Source organism: Rhagoletis zephyria, unplaced genomic scaffold (assembly GCF_001687245.7).
Source record: "Rhagoletis zephyria isolate East Lansing unplaced genomic scaffold, Rhagoletis_zephyria_1.1 Rzeph_scaffold_00611, whole genome shotgun sequence".
In the NCBI taxonomy this organism is placed as follows: domain Eukaryota; kingdom Metazoa; phylum Arthropoda; class Insecta; order Diptera; family Tephritidae; genus Rhagoletis; species Rhagoletis zephyria.
This window is the reverse complement of record NW_016157695.1, coordinates 1-19963: the sequence shown is the minus strand read 5'-3', so window position 1 is coordinate 19963 and position 19963 is coordinate 1. Positions and strand designations below refer to the sequence as shown.

At 33.3% G+C, this 19963-nt stretch overlaps 1 protein-coding gene and 1 long non-coding RNA gene across 7 annotated transcripts; both read left to right on the top strand.

Annotated features, from left to right (window-relative positions):
- Positions 1-3378: 3378 nt before the first annotated feature.
- Positions 3379-4666, top strand: LOC108360695 (uncharacterized). Of its 6 annotated transcripts, none has more exons than XM_017613089.1 (4): positions 3379-3589; positions 3640-3801; positions 3889-4042; positions 4136-4666. In XM_017613089.1, exons 2-4 carry the CDS (start codon positions 3657-3659, stop codon positions 4572-4574), a joined length of 738 nt encoding a protein of 245 aa, XP_017468578.1. In that variant the 5' UTR covers positions 3379-3589; positions 3640-3656; the 3' UTR covers positions 4575-4666. The 6 variants fall into 6 exon arrangements, with proteins under 6 accessions (XP_017468578.1, XP_017468577.1, XP_017468575.1 ...); XM_017613088.1 differs by having other exon boundaries at positions 3380-3582; XM_017613086.1 differs by having other exon boundaries at positions 3380-3585.
- A 688-nt stretch (positions 4667-5354) lies between these two features.
- LOC108360697 (uncharacterized) lies at positions 5355-7924 on the top strand. Its single transcript, XR_001847169.1, has 2 exons — positions 5355-5891; positions 7490-7924. It is a non-coding gene; the product is annotated as an uncharacterized LOC108360697 (long non-coding RNA).
- The last annotated feature ends 12039 nt before the right edge of the window (positions 7925-19963 follow it).

Below are 19963 nucleotides of genomic sequence, written 5' to 3'. Positions count from 1 at the left end.
AGCACAAAAACCTAGCTAAACTTAACGTCTACAATCATTTAAAAAGTAGACAAAAAAAGAAACACGAGTAAATTATATTATAGTGCTTATCATAACTATGCGACACTCACATATTGACTATTTATTTTTTAATTTTGGTTATCTTTTTATAGGAAAATAGTGCACTCTTTCACAAAAACCGTATAAATCCAAGTTACAAAGTTTGTGCTATATTAAAAAAAAAAAAAAATCAACAAACTTACGTAAAAATTTCAAACTTTTTAATTCGGTTTCTTAGAAATATTTTGAGTATGCAGTTTTGTAGCCCATTCAATTTTTTTCAAGTTTGAAGTGGCTGGTACTTACCGTTGATTTTTAATTTTTTTTTTTGCGATGTCCATCATTTTCTTCCATACAAAGTGTGATTTTTTATATGAATTGTATGGGCTACAAACCTGCATATCCAAAATATTTCTAAAGAATCTTATAAAAAATCTCTAAATTTTGATTTTATTTCATATTGGGTAAGGCTTCCTCAAGTGGGCCCCGAATTTACAAAGATTAAAATTTTTCAATGATTTTTCAGGCACCGCCGAGTTTTGTATCATTGAAAAATATTAATCTTGGTAAATTCAGGGCCCACTTGAGGAAGCCATCGCACAAAGATTGAAACTTGAATTTACATATATACATACATGGCTTTTGTTTAAGAATGATAATTTTTAACCAGCCAGCCAAAAACCGATCCGGAAAAGGAAAAAAGTCGATGAAAAGCGGAACCACAAATAACCAAAATTAAAAAATAATAAAATCCAATATGTGAGTGTCGTATAGCCATGATAAGCACTATAACTGCTACTCACAGAGTGCTGGTTAATATCTCCGCTCTTTTGCATTTGTACAAAAATAGCAATTTGGATAAGGAGGCGCTTCCAGCTTGTACACAGTGACACACCAACAGCCCATACTATATTTGACGACGAACGCCCTTGCAGGTATGGAGCGGAGGAGCAGGTGAGACGGAATGCGTACAACAAATGCGCTGAGGCAAAATCAAGGAAACAAATCTCATTTCAGAATGGCAATTTATTCATGACCTTTGCTGTACGCATCTCCTCACAGCAATTACAGAGTAGCAGCAGTCGAGCAATCGTAAAATATGTACATACTTATGTATGTATGTATATGTACGGTGACCATATTTATGAAAGCCGAATACGGGACAAAAAATAATTTTGCAAATTTTTTCCACACTCTTTTCCCTGAAAAGTATCCTTATAGTAACATAACAAATTTGTAGGATATTCTTCTCGAGATTTTTACCCCGTAAAATTTGTTAAAAAGAGTCGTTAAATTTTAGTATAATAAAGTGCAGTTTTAAGTCGGTAAGACTAATTTTTGGCAACTTCTTTAGCGACGGTTGGTTGGTTGGCAGTAAATTGGCAAATTCAACGGAAATTGCACACGGAAATGGCGCAACGGAAATGATGCGACGGAAATGGTTGGGGCTGAAATAAGTGCTAACTGTGTGTATGCATATGGTATTAATTTAACAAAAATTTGCCAATAAAAGGTTAAAGAATAGAAAAAGACCAATACACGAATGAAAGTACATAAATAAAGAAAAGGATAAAGGCAAAAGTAAAAATAAAAACAAAANGACGGAAATGGTTGGGGCTGAAATAAGTGCTAACTGTGTGTATGCATATGGTATTAATTTAACAAAAATTTGCCAATAAAAGGTTAAAGAATAGAAAAAGACCAATACACGAATGAAAGTACATAAATAAAGAAAAGGATAAAGGCAAAAGTAAAAATAAAAACAAAAACAAAGATGCGTAAAGATAAAGGCAAAAATGAAGATCAAGGTAAATTTAAACACTTTCCTTATATATATAAAAGCAAAGGTAAAGGGGAATATGTAGATGAAGAAAATGATAAACATAAAAGTAAAAACAAAGATGAGGATGAGGATACCGATAAAAGTAAAGATGAAGATAGGGGAAGAAAGATTAAAATAAAGGTAACTAAAAAGGAAAAGATATAGAGAGAGAAACACAGACTCAATCTGGGAATTATTTTGGGATTTTAGAGATTTTCGCGATTCTCGAGACTTATCGATAAAATAATCGATATTTTTATCGGTTTTGTTATCGATTGTTTATCGGGTTTGTAATCGATATTTTTAACTATTTTATTGGCGATATTTTGTATCGATTTGGTTATCGATATTTTTATTAATTTTGTTATCGATATTTACCGATTTCGTTATCGATATTTATCGATTTCGTTAGCGATAATTTTAAATTTTGTTATCGATATTTACCGATTTTGTTATCGATATTTATCGACTTTGTTATGGATATTTTTATCGTTTTTGTTATCGATATTTATCGGTTTTGTTATCGATATTTATCGATTTTGTGATCGATATTTATCGATTTTGTTATAGGGGTAGAGGTAGGGATCTGGATAGAAAAAAGACAAAAAATATAACCTTAAGCAAAAGCAGATGTATGTATGTGCGTACATATGAAAAACGATATGTATGTAACGTAAGTTTCACTTCTCCAGTTTTGCCCAGGCGCACTTATGTTTTTTTCATACAAAGTATGTATGTATATCTGTTCTGGTAGCACCACCTTGTTTGCCATCCCTCGACCNAGGGGTAGAGGTAGGGATCTGGATAGAAAAAAGACAAAAAATATAACCTTAAGCAAAAGCAGATGTATGTATGTGCGTACATATGAAAAACGATATGTATGTAACGTAAGTTTCACTTCTCCAGTTTTGCCCAGGCGCACTTATGTTTTTTTCATACAAAGTATGTATGTATATCTGTTCTGGTAGCACCACCTTGTTTGCCATCCCTCGACCTTTAAAATTCATTTCCCATTCTTTGGTCCCATAAATATGCGATTTTCGAAAACAAACAAACAAAGATCCAGAAATCAAAAGACATAATCCTCAATGCGATAAAACAAAGGTTAAATGTTATACCAAAAGGAAATAGAGTCCAAAGCTGCTCAACAGCTGAGCATATACGAAGCGATAAGATATAGACGCATACATATATATGTATATACATCTGTCCGGCTGCAGTGGCCGAAGTATATGTATTGCCAATTGAGTGATCAGATGTGCAGACTTTGAGGAGTATTGCAAAATTGCCTATGTTAACTACACACAGCTATGCAATGTATCTATTTGAAGTATGTACATACATACGTATATATGTATATGTAGCTATGGAAAGAGGTTCGTATCACCACAACTTGCCCGGAAGCCACCCCATGAAACTTAAAATAAAAACATAAACAACTTCTTGATTTCTGCACAAAAGAGAGCGAGAATTGTCAACGAGAGCACTACTAGAGATTATATACAAGTAATTGAGTGCGTTTTAATGCGGCACTAATTTTGTGACGCATATGTAACTGCCTGCTTTATTTTTCACGATGCGGCTTGAGAGCGCATGAAACGCATGAAAACGGAATAGATACAATAAATATTAGTTGTTCCTAAAACGTGGCTGAGTTAGAACGTGCGTGTTTTTCTGCTGGAGATGGTGGAGTTTTTTTTTATTTTTTATAGAGAAAAGCGGTAGTATGTGTGTGTGACTTAAGCTTTTCAAGTAGTACAAATTTAGGTATACTACAGAATAAATTTGTAGCTAAATGTCAACCAAAGATATGGATAACAAATTAATAGAGGAAGTACGTAAGCGGCCATTTTTCTACGCGAAAGGTCAAGCGGGCTACCGGGATTCGAAGTTGCGCCAAAGAGCCTGGGCAGAGATTGCTGATGTTATGGAGTTATCGGGTAGGTGAAATATTTATGTACATATTTAAGACTTGAATAATCATTTTTATATACATATAATAAGTAACTGTAAATTTATGCTCGCAGCTGATGAATGCTACCAACGTTGGCGTGTACTTAGGGATCGTTATGTCAAATTAATGGCCAAGAAAGCTGGAAATAAAAAACTTAACAAGTTTGAAACTCGTTGGGCAATGTACGAGCAGCTAGCGTTTCTAAATCCTTACATACAACCCAGAACGTAATGAATAAATAGAGCAGTTATTATACATATATACCTACATTCATATGTATGTAACATTGATAATGTTTTTGTTTTTATGATTTCTCCCAGGAATACGTACGATTTCGTAGTTAAAAAATCCGAGCCTGAATGTATGATCGACGAGTCGCTCATGTCGCTGCCGTCCTTTGAATACGAAGATAATTGCAGTGATACATTACCAATTGAAATAGCCACAATTGAGACCTTGCAACCGGAACCTACTCCTACAACTGAGGCCCCTGAAGTGCTACAGCAAAAATTCAATGAGTTGAAAGAAAGTTTAGCAACTTTTATGAAAAATACGGAAGAGCTTTTGAAGCAAAGCGCGACGACTTTAACGGCGGATAATAAAAATGAGGCATTCTATCGATTAATCGGTGGCAAGCTAGCCGAACTACCGGAGGAAGAACAGGAGGATACTAAACTATTCATAATCTCACATGTTTTCGAAAAGGTTAAGGTGTATAAAAAGCAATTGAAAAGTGAGCAGAATGCTGACAATACCTGAGTCAAACTGGGTATTCATTGTTTTGTGTGCGTGTAATTATAAACTTGTATATAAAGAGGAATTAATAAAGGCTTTGTTTGAAAAAAAATCAGAAAAAAAAAGAATTTATTTTTACCCTTGTCAAACGAAGAAAAAATATGTAGATATATATGCACTTCTCCGTCAGTTTTGCAATGGGTTCTGTAGGCGCTTTGTACGACTCTCTTCTCGTTGGCTGCTCGTTGTACAGAAAAGGGGCACGTTGCTGTATTTATTGGGCATAAAACAGCTGTTTAGCGCACACAGACCGGCTCGGAACATTAAATTTTTTTTATATGTGCCATGGTATATTTACATATGTATGCATGCATGTGCAAAGTATATAGCAAGTAAATAAATAGGAGCTGCATCGAAACCCGTTCTTCCTTGGCACTTGGCCCTGTGAGTACGCTCATACATATTGAGCCAAAGAGCTGCAGCTGTACTCAATTCAAGAGCGAAATTCACTTGTGCTTTGGCTCTTCGTTCCTTTATTTTTGACTCAGTGTAGAGAATTTGTATACAACACAAAATTTCTATAAATTTTACTACTCAATTTAAATGTGTTTTTTTTTGTTTGTTTTGTAAATTCTACACTCAATTTGAGCGCTTTGCTTCATTTGAGTGAAAGAAAATTTGCTTGTCGTAAGCAACGAGCGAACAGCTGAAAGCCGATTTAGTAAATACTATATAGTATTTACTTTCATTTATGTGTTTTTGTCTGTGCGCAAGTATGCGGATAGAGGAGCCTCTGCTATAAAAATACAATATTTATGAGTAGCTGTGAAAATTTTGTACACTTTTGGTTTAGTCGATATATAGCACCGCAACAGTGTACAACGAAAATGGGAAAAGCAGAAAGTGCTGGGTTGTTCAGCGATGAGCAATTCAGCTTGGGGGGAAAACAATTTACGTAAAATTGTGCTGAACAATTTGGCAAATTGCGTAAATTCATTTTTAAGTACTACAGCGAACGAAAACGAATATAAAACGTCGAAATTTTTTGATATTTAGTACAAGTCGATCAAAATTTTCTTAAAGTTACCACGTTGAAGCGTTGATAACTTTTTACGAAATAGCTGTGATATTTTTTTATCTCTAATACATTTCCAACTTATACGGTTGGAATAGATTTTCCTAAAATTTTCTTTGATTTATGTCGCTAAGCACAAGTTGTGTCCTTGTGTAAGGTATGTGAGCGGAAGAGCTGGAGCTTGCGAAGGGGAATTACATGGCAGACGACAGTAACGGTGGTGGCGACAATGGGGACAGTTGGGCAACGGCCAAGTCACAGAGACGGTAAGCATTTTAATGGTGAATTGTTTTTAACTTCCGTGTGTGCGTAGTACCGATGTGCGTGTATTATGTATGTATATTAATCGATTTCATTTGAAGAAATGGAAATAAATTCTGATATAGAATTTTAAATGATTCAAGTAAAATAAATTAAATTAAAGGAAAATAATTAAAACACAATGTAAAAATAACATAAAAATGAATGAAAAATATTAAAATAAAAACGGAGTGAAAAATTTGCAAACATAAAGACAAAAATTAAATAATTTAAAAAATAAAATGGAAAAAATATAATGAAATAAAGCAAAAAATAAAATAAATTAAAGTAAAATGAGATAATATTAATAAAACAAGTACTAATAATAAAAAAATAAACAAACTTAAAATAAAAAATAAATAAATTAAAGATCGATTTAAATTAATTCAAAGGAAAATATTAACATGCACTAGGCGGCAGATGAAAGTGTACACCTTGTTCTAATATAATATTCACAATTATTTTCATGAACATTTTCCGCATTAATAATTTATGAAAACATAGTTCATTTTATAATGTAAACAATATAAATCAAAGTTTCACACTTTATATAAAGTTTACAACAATTCAAAAAATTTTCGTAAAAGTGTTCAACTTTTTATTCAGAGTTTCTAGAAAGTTTCTGAGTACGCAGTTTTGTAGCCCATTCAACCATAAACCAATTAAAAAATAGCGTTGCTTTTTGAGAATTTTTTTTTTTGAGACTGTTTTTGCGTTTTTTTTATATAACGAGTTTTGTGAAATTTTGTTGCTAACGGTCACTCGCTTTTTATTTAAAAAAAAGTCATGCTTATGTGCAAAAATCCGTTTGAAACTTGCGCTTCATTTGACTAAAATTGAATCGGCTGCAAAACTGCATACTCGAAAATTGAGTAGAAGCTCTGAATAAAAATGTTGATAATTTTTTTTTTAATATTTGTTATATTATTATTATTATTATTATTATTATTTATATAAAGTGTGAAACTTTGATTTATATGGTTTATATTATAGAATGAACTACATATATTTCCTTAAATAATTTATGCGAAAACTTGCCCATGAAAATATTCGTGAATAGTGTATGTATGTAGTAAATGTATTTAGGCTAGAAGCCTGCTTTTGGAAAAAAAATCTTGCCAAATAAGCGAAAATTTGAGTTATAGCCGAGCAGCTTTTTAAAGATATCTTTTCATCCGACTTTTGCTTGAAATCAATGGGATATGAACGTCGTCACTCTGAGTACTCTACCCAATTGAATGATTCATGTTAATAAAAAAATGTTCAAACCTAATAGTTTATTAAACATTAAACAAAAAACAAAACCGACTTCAATCCTCATATAAAAATTTAAGAGTACCGTTAATTTCTTCACGATCCAATAATCAGATTTAAACCAAATTAGTATGGGACCATCTCTGAGCTACTATCTTTCAAATGGGTTATGGTGGTCCCAAGTTATGCCGTAACATTCATAAAAAAAATATTCCGACGAATCAATAACCTTCTCATATTTTTGAAGTACGTTAATAATAGCATATCACTAAGAAAACTTTTTCTCTTGCTTTTATTTCTCTACTTACAGGTCGCCCTTCACACGTCCCCAACTGCTCCACCCGACAACACTCTGCTCTACAGGCACTCAGGTTCAACAGTGATATTCTCTCTCATTAAGTGATTGTGGTGACCTTTGGCCACACAAATACACAATTGCAACCATTTGCTGTAATTGCTGTTTTTTTTTTAAGAAAAAAAGCTAGTATGTAAGCAAGTTGGCTGTCTGTGATATTTTATGTGTATTTGTCATAGATCTAAAAGCTAGAAAAACAACAAAAAATGCTGGCAGTAATCTATTTTAATTTATTTAAATTCTATTACTGAGCAAATTTTTGCTGTTCGAGGCAAATTTAGATTTATGATAAATTGTGATAAGAAACTGTGATATGTTTTGTGTTCATTTTTTTTTGTATAAAACTGAAAAAAAAACACAAAAAAAATCGAAAAACAAAAAATAAAGAAAAAATAATAATAAAAGATCGACATCCAAACTGAAATCAAGCGTTTGTTATTTGTTAGTGTTAAAAGAGCAGTTTAGGTATTTAAGTTACATACATATACATACATATTAATTTTTTGGAAAGGCTTTAGTCCAAACTTTGAAATTTTCTAGCATTTTCCAGTTTAAGTAAGCCGCAACAGCAATTTAAGGGAAAAATGATTTTTATTATTCTCACATTAAATTCGAATAAAATTTATATTTCTCTTAAATTACTTTCGTGAAACTGGCTATTCATAAAATAGATGAATCAAAAAAGTATGTACAATCTATTATATGTACATATGTATTTATGTATGTATGTACATATTTCAGAACTTTTATGTGCTCTTTTTCTAACAAAGTGCTCATGAGCTAATCTGACACGCGATGAAAGTTTTAATTTTTCTTTTTAAATTTCTTCACTGTGATACATACACATACCTAAAATGCTAATTGAAAGAGGTCTCCATGAATTTTTAAACTTTCTCTGTCCAGCCGTTTTAGAGATACCGATATTTGAAAATGCCCATAACTTTGGGACGATTCAGACCATTTTTTATTTGAAATCTTTCATATATAAAACACTTTTGGAATGAAAAATCGGAAAAATTTTCAGAACCGTATAAAATAAAATATATAAAATTTAAAACTTTTTAATATAAAATGTTAACTTTCCAAAAACACGCACTAATAGATTTATTGAATTAGTATTTATTTATTTACGCCGCCAGAATCGTCGGCAAATAGCTCTAAATTTCAAACCACGTGTCGGTAAGATTTCCAGCCAACCTCTCCATGCCTTTCTCCGATCGGTATCGGCCGGAAATCTTAAAGATATCTGAGAGATATCTGTTATTTTTGCTAGCAGGGTTCAAATACACATTCATGTATGTGATTTTTTGACGTCAAAATTTAGGTTTCGATGGCTCCAGGAGGCATAGGCCCCTATTATGAGTTGCATTCGATTTTCGACTGTGGTCGAAAGTGCTGAGCGAACGAATTTTCATTTGGTATTATGGCGCTCATTCGATGAAGAATAGCGCTATTGTGAATTTCGCTCGTTTAGGTTGTTCACAATAGTATATTTTTCAGCGCTGAGAAGCTTTGTTTACAAATCGAGCAAACTAAATAGTGTGCTTATACATATTTATGCAAATTTGTTCTAATTAAAATGAAGTAAAAAAGAAAGCAATTTTATAAAAACGTGGTAAAATGAGTACAACGAGTTCTGGTTCAACGATTCGTCAGAGGATGAGAGCTTAGTAAACTGGCCAGGAGTAGCAAATGCTCTCTTAAACATTTAAGTTTATTAGTCTTTCGAATATATTTTGATATAAAATATATTTAAGAAATTTGTCTACAGATTCATTAAAAAGTTCCGACCATCTAAAGAGGCGTTTGTGAGCCAAATCTATTTAAAATATTTTAAAACTATCAACAGCGCTACGATTTTGTTCTCAGAGATCGTGCCAACAGAGCATTGCGATTTTCTTTCACAAGTAAAACCAGCCTTTCGAGCTTGTGTTTAGTATTCACGATGTTAGAACTGCATGAAATTAATAAAAATTGTTTAAAATTAGTGTCTAGCCGCCAAAATGTAAGAAAACATGTACAAAATCATACATTTTTCACAATTTTCTAACACTTCGTTACACCATCGAATGCAAAATTCTGTTCGACAGAAAATTCGATACTCAACGAAAATTTCGACGCGCCTGCATAGCTCATAATACGAATTTCACTTTCGATCTTCGATCTTCGATAGCCAGCGAAGATCGAAAATCGAATGCAGCTCATAATAAGGGCCATAGTTTCGAAACATTTAACCTCCCAATAGTCCAGTTTGAATCCAATCTGGTTGTATATCTGAAAATTAAAACAGAAAAAATACTAATGATAGTATGTAAAATTGCCCATTTCTTCCTGCTTTCAAGATTTGAAACAGGACCCCAGAACAAAAGGTATGATCGAAACTAAATGTGGTTCTCGCAGTTTTGTTCACAAGAACGCTTCAAAACCAAGGAATGAAACCGATTCAAAATAACATTCCGGTTTGGGTTTCGGTTTTGCCAAGTGTTTCGGTTTCGGTTTTGGTTTCGTTCTTCAAATTTTTTTGGGTTTTGGTTTCGGTTTCGTTCCGGTTTCGGGTTTTCACAGAAATTTTGTTGATATTATTTAAATCACAATGTCTTAAAGGTTGAGGAAAGAAAATTGAAAATTACAGTTCACTGATAATATCAACACTAGGTTCTTTCCCTAACAATACGGACCGGATTTGGTAATTAGAGAATAAGAGAAACATTTTCTTTCAAAAATGGAACAAAGTCCAGAAGTACGGGAACGCAAAAACCACATTTCGTGCCCACAAGTCGAGAAACAGCTGATCCACGTTGTTCTTGTTTTTGTCACTTATACCATGTTCTGACCGACATCGGAAACATGTTTTCGTTGCTAAAACTGGTTTTCGACCCAAAACTGTCCATGTAAAATCTGTCAAACGAAAACCAGTTTTCGCTGAAAACTACACAGATACACAGCAACAACGTCATCACCAGATTCACTTAAATGTTTCCTTTTTGCTGTAAAACTAAAGGTGTATGAAAACTAAAATATAATTGTTATTTTCGTCATATATTTACTACATAATTATGAAACCCCTTCATTTCTGTGTCCTTTACAACTATACACGTGAAAATAAAATCAAAATGACTTCTTCCAAATAACCGATGCCAGATCCGAGATTTAATTTATTAGGCACCATTTTAGTAGCTTTTTGCGAAAAGTTACCTTGACATACTTATTTACTACTTAACAAGAATTTTAGCAAAATATTGCTGATTTTGGTTAAATAAATCATTTATTTCAAAGAAATTTTGATTTATTATTTTTGTAAATTTCTGGAAACCGATTGAAACCTGTGATTGAAATGGTTTCGGTATCGTTCCTTTTCAGGTTAAGATAACGGTTACGGTTTCGGTTTCGGTTTTGAAAAACGAAACGGTTTTAAACGGTTACGGTTTCGGTTTGGGTTTCGGTTTCATTCCTTGTTCAAAACCAAAACCGATATTAGAAAAAAACTGCCGAGAACGTTCTAAATGGGAAATATATAAGAACAAAACCCTGTGGAACGTTCCCAAATAGAACAAAATCCGAACAAAACTTTTGGTAATATTTCTAAGAGAACAAAATGGGTAACAAAAGTCTCCGGAACGTTTTAGCAAAGAACAAAACGCGATAAAAGTCTAAAGAACTTTCTCTCGCAGAACGATTTGGTAACTAAAGTCTCAGGAACTTTCCGACAGAGAACGAAAGGGAAAAAATCTACACTGAACTATTTGTGAGTTCCGTTCCGTTGGTTTGAAATGTTTGACTATTAAAATCAATCAATATAACTGAAAAATAATTATGCAATTAAAGCCAACGAAAGACTTAAGACACGAACTTTTCTTGCACAGAAAATGGAAGCTGTTCCATAAATAGACAGTTCATCCTGATGATAAACGATCTGGAAGTTGAAATGACCCAGCTTTCCTCGGGCTTAGAACTTACAATCTTAGTTCTCACTGAAACGTGTTTTCATCTCATTTTTAAAGTAAAGTTCTCAAAACTTTTGTTCTAGTTTTGTTCTCTTGCAGAACGTTCCCTAGACTATTGTTCTTATTTTTTCGCATTGGAAACGTCTCTGAAGGTTCCTTCTCGTCTGTTCTTTTTGAGAAGGTTTACGACAGTTTTGTTCGCATTTTGTTTTCAACGGAAACGTTCCCAAACCGTTTGTTCTCATTTTGTTCCCGTTCAAACTGCTCTAAACACTATGGTTCTCGTTTGGCTCTTTTGTGGGAACGTTCCTGACATATTATATTTTGTTCTCGTGCATAACTAAACCAAAACTGGAACGCGTTCTCGGTCCCTGGTTTACAGGAGTATTTTTTATGCAATTAATAAAATCTATGAAAGATCTGAGAAACAGTACATACATCTTTATATAAATACGCCACAAGGAAAATTTGAGCTCCCTTTTCTGAGGGCATCCATGTTAATACCGTTACGAAGGGGGCGTGGCATCTGACATAGAGACTAAAATGTGAAAACAGATATATCTCTAAAACCATTTATGTGGCACTTCCCATACAAACTGAACATCTCATATCGCGTATCCCTGGAACCGCTTATGCTATGATTCTGGGATTTGGCACAGATAATTACTCCATCAATTGCGTACTTATGGTGAAAAGTCGTTGGTATTCGAAAAGGGGGCGTGACACCGCCCATACAAATTTAAATTCTCATATCGCTTATCTCTGGAACAACCTATGCTAACGTCCTGAAATTTGACACAGCTATTTATGCTATCAAAACATATTTATGGCGAAGAGTGGTAGATTTGGAAAAGGGAGAGGCACCTCCCATACCAACTAACTTTCAATATCGCTTATCTGTGTAACCACTTGTCATAGGGTAGTGGAGTTTGTGGTCTTTCCATCTCAGTGGGGCCTTCCTCTTCCTCTGCTACCACCAGCGGGTTCCGAGATGAATACTTTCAGAGCTGGAGCGTCGGTGTCCATTCGAACGCCATGACCACGCCAGCGGAGCCGCGTATTTTAATTCGCTGCAATATGCCAATGGCGTTGTAAAGCTCATACAGATCATCGTTCCACCTATATCTTTAGTCATATAAAATGGAAATAATGATTAAATTCGGCACCATTTCCTACCAGATTTCTAGATCGCATAAAATGATGGTTATTTTGTGCAAAGTTTTTTTTGAAGGATCAGCGTGTTTGTCTTCCGATAGGTGGCGCAGGCAGTGACTATCCTAAAAAATCCTATTTACGGCCAGATTTTCGTCATCTTTGGAATATATATTTGTAACATAGAATTTGGTGTAACTTGGTAGCTCAATCGTGTGATATAAAAATATTGGGTTTTGGCACAATCTTGACTAAACTACGTGTGAAACGGCCGTTATAGAAGGAAATATAATATTTTGTTGTACACCTTCAAGGTACTTTCTTAGCCTTTACCGATTCTGATGAAAATAAAGCGGAGTTTATGTAGATGGTGTCAATTTTGTTTTTAACCTTCCAAGAGGCTCTCAGACCAGTATAATCGAGAAACGTAGCTACAGTCTAAATTGTTTTTACTTTTATTTATGAACATCCAGGTTCCTTTCTCGGTCTAGTTTCGAAAGCTACTGAAGAAATTTGGTTTTAAATTTTCTTGAAAATTCGCTATAACTTTTGGTGGTGGACTTCAAAATCGTCATTCGCATAAAAGCGTCAATATTGGTGACAAGCAAAATACAAAAGTGTATGAAAAAATGTCGAATTTCGAAACCTGGGCGATACTGGTACACATAAATGTACATATGAATAAGGTTTGTAGAAGAATATGTTAAAAAGGCAAAATATGCACATATTTTTTAAATTAATCTTGCACTCCCTTACCAGGAAATCAGTTTCTAATGCATTTTTCGTATAAAAAATTATATATGTAGCTTTCTTTTTTTCAGAAATAGCTAGAGGCATGCCCATTTTGAGCTAAATTTGTTTATTAAAAAGTTTAACGAACCTGTCGTTTTAGCGCGGCATTTGTTTTGGCAGCGCTAAGTAGAAATTAAAGCCAATTTTAGAAAGGCTAAAAATTTACTTGTTTTAATTTTTGCCATGTCTATTTCAGACAGCTTGCGTTGGTAACATACATATGTATGTACATAGATATGTACTTATGTTCATATACTACTTTATGTTTGTATAAAAATAAATAGAAGTTCAAGGCCGCTTCTTCCATGCATGTGTGCTTAAAAGCAGTAAAAATAAAAATTAATTACAACAAAAATAAACACAAAAAAACGCAAACATTTATTATGTATTGAAAATTTGAAGCGTGCAAATAATTTATCTGATTGTTATCGCGTTTATTGTTTTATAAACAAATGAAAGAAATTACATACTTGTATGTGAGAGACCATAACTTTATTTATAGCGTTGTGGTGGTGAGGGCGTTCCAGCGGCTAGCGGTTAGAAAATGCGATTGAATTGAAATTGGTTTTCCCGTTCTAGTTAAAAATTCGAATTTACACCTTACTCAAGTATATTTATGTGTTTCGAAATGCTCGCGGGAAGCACTGCTTCCGTAGTAGATTAATAAGTGCTTTTAGGCAGTAATGATTTGTGACATGATTTATGTGGATCTGTCTGCCTTGTGATAGCTGAAGAGAATATACATACATATGTATATACAAATAAAATCGAATTTTTAAGGTGAAATTTTACTACCTTTCACCACTTCCTGGGCACCTTAATTTTTTTCTCCAGCTGTGTGGGTGCAATTCCCGTGTGCCAAATTTCGAGCAACAAAGTGGTGAGTCAAAAACTTAAATGTCACCGAAAATTAGTCTTCCCTCCTTGCTCCAGCTGATTACCTACTGCTATTGTAGAATGTAGTCGTATGTGTGTATATATAACAATAAAACGCTGCATTGTATGAGCTTGCAATCGGAGCTACAGCGCAGTTCTGCTGCATGCCTGCTAAGTTAGCAATCAGCTTGTGCTGCGCAGACGCAACTCACTAGCAACACGCCACAACTGGTTTGACAAGTTTGCTGTTTATCTTCCTCTTTGGTTTTTATAATTTTTATGGCTTTTAAGATTTTTTCTTTTTATTCCCTCATCAAACGTTTATTACGCTTTTCTACACAACTTTGTACTTTGGCAGCAGCTATAATGGGCCGCTTTGTTTTCTTGCTTTTGTTGAAACTGATTTAACCGATGCCCCGGAGCGCTGGTTTCTTGATTATTTGTGTTGTTTTTTTGCATGCACCACAATTACCAGTCAGTGTCTCAATGCGCTAATCGCGGCTTTGGTCATTTATCAATAGCAGCTTTTTTGTTTACTCTTGCCTTATTGCTTGACATTCTGTCTATTTATGTTTTATTTAACGTTTGTTTGTGTGTGTTTTTTCCTGTGCTCACCTGCATGTTTGGTCATTTGTTTATTTACGCAGCGTATGGTGATTTTCAGTTACAAATTGCATTAAGACAGGTTTTTCAGATTTTTTGTCACGTATGGTGTACAATTTTGTTTAACTATAATGGGTTTTGGTTTAATTTTATTTATGAGATTTTTGTATGCAGCACAAAGTGTTCATTTTTATCTGAACAATCGTAAAAAATAAGTTTTTTCATGAACTCAATTTATTTTTTTGTTAGCATTTTATTTAGTGGATCCCCCTAATATATCGAAATTATTTTTAGCCTGTAACCATGCTTGGAAAGCCTGCATTAGGTGACCAATATTTCAAAAACAAAAACACGGTACAGCCGTTCTCGAGCTTTGCGAACAGAAAAAACTGGCTTTCAAAATAAATATTAGTATGGTAGATCACCAAATCGATCTATAAATTACTGGCAAGTAATTTTTCCGAACCAAACCTTCTTTTTGTAACTAAAAATACTGCAAGGAAAGAATCATTTAAATCGGTTAAGCTATACTAAAGATGCTGATGATGAAACTAACATTTGTGTCAAAAAAAGAGATTTGTTCATCGAAAGCTCCTGGCATTAAGCCTTATCCGCTCATATAAAAAATATCGACATTAATAACAAGTCAGAATTAGACTTTTTTTAATACCCGAGCGCACTTGCGCACAAGGGCATTATAACTTTTTTCGCATAACGGTTGTTTGTAACAGCCAAAACGAATCGAGATAGATATAGCCAAATGTGTACATAAATGTTCAGGATGAAAAGAGAAATCGATTAAGCCATGTCTGTCGTCATTTGGTGTGGACGCTCGAGAAAAAATTCAGATATGTCCACGAAGTTTGGTAGGTAAGTTACCCTTTATCCAAGCCAGGTTGAGAAAAGGGGCAACATCGGACAATAACCACGCCCAACTGCCATATAACGGTATTTTCAAAATATGCAATAACAACGATATTTCCGTAAATACTGGATTCAAATTGTTGAAAGTTGGTACGCGAAGTAGAATTTTAGCATAAAATACGACAGTTATGAAATTGTGTTAAAATGGTCGCGGCAACGCCCATTTACGATGAAATGCAGTATCTCTGTAGTTCCTTCACTGATCCCCACCAAACCCGGTAAGTGAATTGTAAGACTGCGTTTTATCCAAAACGTTTGAGCTCGGGAATTAGGTGCTGTCAGATTCACACAGGCACTTGTCCCAGAATAAGTCGAGAACTCGTAAAATAAACGTTCTGTGGTATCTGAGGAATTTCTTACCATTCTACGTCTTTATCTACTTGCGTACGGACTTTTTGGGAGATAGCAAAAAGGCAGGCTTCTCAGTGTAGAAGCTGCCAATTTGACTTCTGACTCCAAAGTGCTGATTTCAAAGCGTAGATACTCTGTTCGGATAATTTGCCATTTTAAATTTTAACAGCATGATAACTTTTAAAATTGATTATTGAAACTGGGGATGAGTCATAAAAATTCGAACCATTTTTTTCCAAACTTTTAAGTCTGATTACGGTAGCTTTTATTTCAAACCGCATTGAACATTTAACTGGAGCTTGACCGCTGTTCTGAGTCCCTATGCCTGCTTATTTTTGCGATGGAGCTTTTGAACGTAGTAAAAATTCGTAGTCCTTCCGTTGAGGATTTCTTCTCCCCACTTGACAAACGCTTATTTAATTAAAAAATGAATAACATAAGACACTTGCGGAAATCTTTTTAAATATAGTTATTACCAGGGAACGGATTTTATGGAAATTGCCTTTTTTTCTGCTAAAGAGATAGAGTATATTCGATTAAGAATGTCCACGATTTAGCTTTCGCTGATTCCATATATACACATTTGATGTTGCCTTTTTTTGCCTTTTTTAAAATATTTGCCTTTTTTAAGATATTTGCCTTTTTTGCCTTTTCTACCTTTAAAAGAGTGATTATAGCATTTACAATTTTTTTTTAAGATTAAAAAATATAATAATAAAGGATAAAATAGTCAAAGATTCAAAGTACAAATTTTTCATATAATGAAACTAGTTGATAGTTTTTCTCTTTTTACTTGTAATATAAATATTTCTAAAAAAAATATATTTTTTGATTGTTCTTCGTATTTTCTGTCTTTTTTTAGTGCCTTATTTTGCTTTTTTTGCAATACCTTTTTTTTGCCTTTTCCTGCCCTTTTCGCTATTTTATTTTGCCTTTTTTTTGCCTTTTTACAATACCTAGTGCCTTTTCCTGCCTTTTTCGCTATTTTATTTTGCCTTTTCCAGCCTATTTCGTTACTTTATTTTGCCTTTTTTATAGGTTTTTAGGTCCTAAAAATCCGTTCCCTGGTTATTACAGATGGGAAACTGGTAAAGTTTAAGTGAGTTTAACTAAAAAATTGTTGTAAATGGAATGCCATGCCTTTGCTGAAACAGCCCCACCTATTAATGTTTTAAATCGAAAAAAAGTAATTTACTGATTAATGGCTAAAAATCAGCACAGAAATGTGAAAGAGAAAAACTTATTAGTTAGTCAAATGTGTCGTACAAATTGTTATTAATGAATATTTGCGAAAAATACATATGCACATATATAGATATGTGTACCTACATTAGGGTGCATCACATAAAATAGTATCGGGTTTTCCAGTGGAATTATAAAATCTATTATATTTTAAGACCAACGCCAAAATATTTCGTAAAAATATTAAGATTTACGTGAGCTAGAACGATTTCAAATTTCTTCCAAAAATCTTATTATATTTATAAATAAATAAAAATATTTAAAAAAACGAATCGAAGCAAATCTTAACATTTTTCCGAAATATCTTGGTATAAGTCTTTGAATATAATAAATTATATAATTGCGAAGGAAAAACAGTAATGTTTTTATGGAGGGTGATGCACCCTAATGTACATAGTGCATACATCATATACTATATTAGTGCATACATCAATTATTATATATTATGTACATATTTATGTACATACGTATCTACATTAGGGTGGCCCAATAATTGTTTGCCATGCACGCTTTGGAATAATAATTAGCAAAATTTTAGAGCTAAATTTGCATCATAATTTTGTTGTTGGAAGATGGAAGGAAAAATATTTTTATTCGATCAACAAATATTTTTTTATTATTTTTTTAGCAATTCTTCAAAAAATGTACTTTTCCCATATAAAATATATGAAAAATTTCATAATAATAAACGATTTCAAAATAAAAAATATGGGTTTCTTTATATTCGATTATCTTCAATACTGGGGATGGCAGCAAGAAAATTCCGAAAAAGTTGATTTTTCTGTGTATTTTTGAACCATCCTAATGTATATATGTACATAAATGTGTATGTGCTTGAAGTTGTTCCACAAGCCGTCGTTTTATGATTGTCACTTTTAATAACAATTGTTATTTCTTTTTTGTGGTTTACCATCATGACGATGCATAATAGTTTTCTAAATGGTTTTGAAGTATGTACGAGTATTTCGCCTTTTTACGCTAATTGTCTCTTTTTTTTTTTGGTACACAAGTTAATACTTAGTTTTGGTGGCAACTTAATTGCAAATAACATTAGCTTTGGATTTATTGATCGGTTTCATGCATATTTTCGTGCTTACATACATATGTACATAGTATATGTAAGTGTGTACCTATGTGCACCTATAAAAAAAAACATCTCCTAATGCCCGTCTGCTCAACAACGTTCCTCATAATGGGCACAGACATTGAAATCTCTTGAAATTTAAAATAATCATATATGTACAAGAATAAAGTAGAATTTAAATTAAAATGCAATCGTCTCGCGCAATTTTAATTTCACGCTGAGCTGTCCACTTTGATTTCCTACATAAAAATCAGCATTAAAGGCTAAAAGAAATAAAAATAAAATTAATAGCAGCAAGCTCCACGATCAAAAAAATAATTGGCACTTTGAATTTTTTTGAGTGCTTGACCGTAAGACTAGCTTGCACAGCAATCGCATTATTTCTTATAAATAATACAATGGACAACATAAGCAATAAGAAACTAACCACGTTTGACGCGACGATTTTGGAGGCGAGCGAGGGGCGAGAAAACGCTTTTTCGCTTTAATTGCAATTATTCTGCATAAAACGACAGTGGAGCAGCAATTTGGTTAATCATCTAATAATATGTATCCACGGGCGTTTAATTTTACGTTTACGAGCGCTAATCCATTACCATTAGATTTTGTTGGAACATACATCCTATGTACATAAGGAGGAAGAAATAAAGAAAATAATATGGGTAATGAGTTCATCAGATTGCGGTGCCGGTGCCAGGCGTGACGCGTGTCTGGTAAAACGGGTTGTAGTAAATTAATTTTGAAAGCGATTTGTATTTTTTTGGACTGTAGTCCATGAAAACAAGATTTGTATTTCAAAACTTCGACACACTTGCTGAAAATATACTTTGTTATAAAGCGTTTTCATTGAGCCTTTAACTCGAGTTTAATGTTTTGAGTTTAAGAACAACTGTCAAGTGTTCACATTGGGGTGTTTAAGAAACTCGGAGTTTAATTTGAAATTTTCTGTTTACTTTTTCTTATTCTCATTTAGTCTGTTCCCGTACAACAACAAACATCAAAAAAAATGTAACTTTAACCATTGATATATTCTTTATATTTGATGTTTTTTAATATTCTGGACTTATGTGCACGGAACGACCTCGGACTATTTTTGATAGAATCCTGCAGCACGGGAACAGACTAACTGTCGGTAAGTTGGTTGCAGGTTTGGATTATCAAAGACACAAACCGAATCGGGTAAAAAAAAGGGTTGCAAAATGCTCAATGAGAACGCTTTATTAGGTGATGACCATATCAAAATGTTTTAAAGTTTTCGTTTATTGCGATCTATGTCTGTATGTATGCATGTATCATTGTAATCCTTGTAAAATCACTCAATAGTGGCTCTATTCTACCTCTTTAGTACCTCCAATATTGTTTACTTTTATTTTTTCCCAAATCCCTTCATTTTAATTTCATCACATTTTATTCATTTTATAACGGGTGATTTTTTTGAGGTTAGGATTTTCATGCATTAGT

Bases quoted from the DNA above. Each gene is read 5' to 3' on its own strand.
- LOC108360695 (XM_017613089.1), top strand. From the start codon at position 3,657: ATGTCAACCAAAGATATGGATAACAAATTAATAGAGGAAGTACGTAAG. The intron at 3,802-3,888 runs GTAGGTGAAATA...TTATGCTCGCAG, and splicing joins TGATGTTATGGAGTTATCGG to CTGATGAATGCTACCAACGT. The intron at 4,043-4,135 runs GTAATGAATAAA...GATTTCTCCCAG, and splicing joins CCTTACATACAACCCAGAAC to GAATACGTACGATTTCGTAG.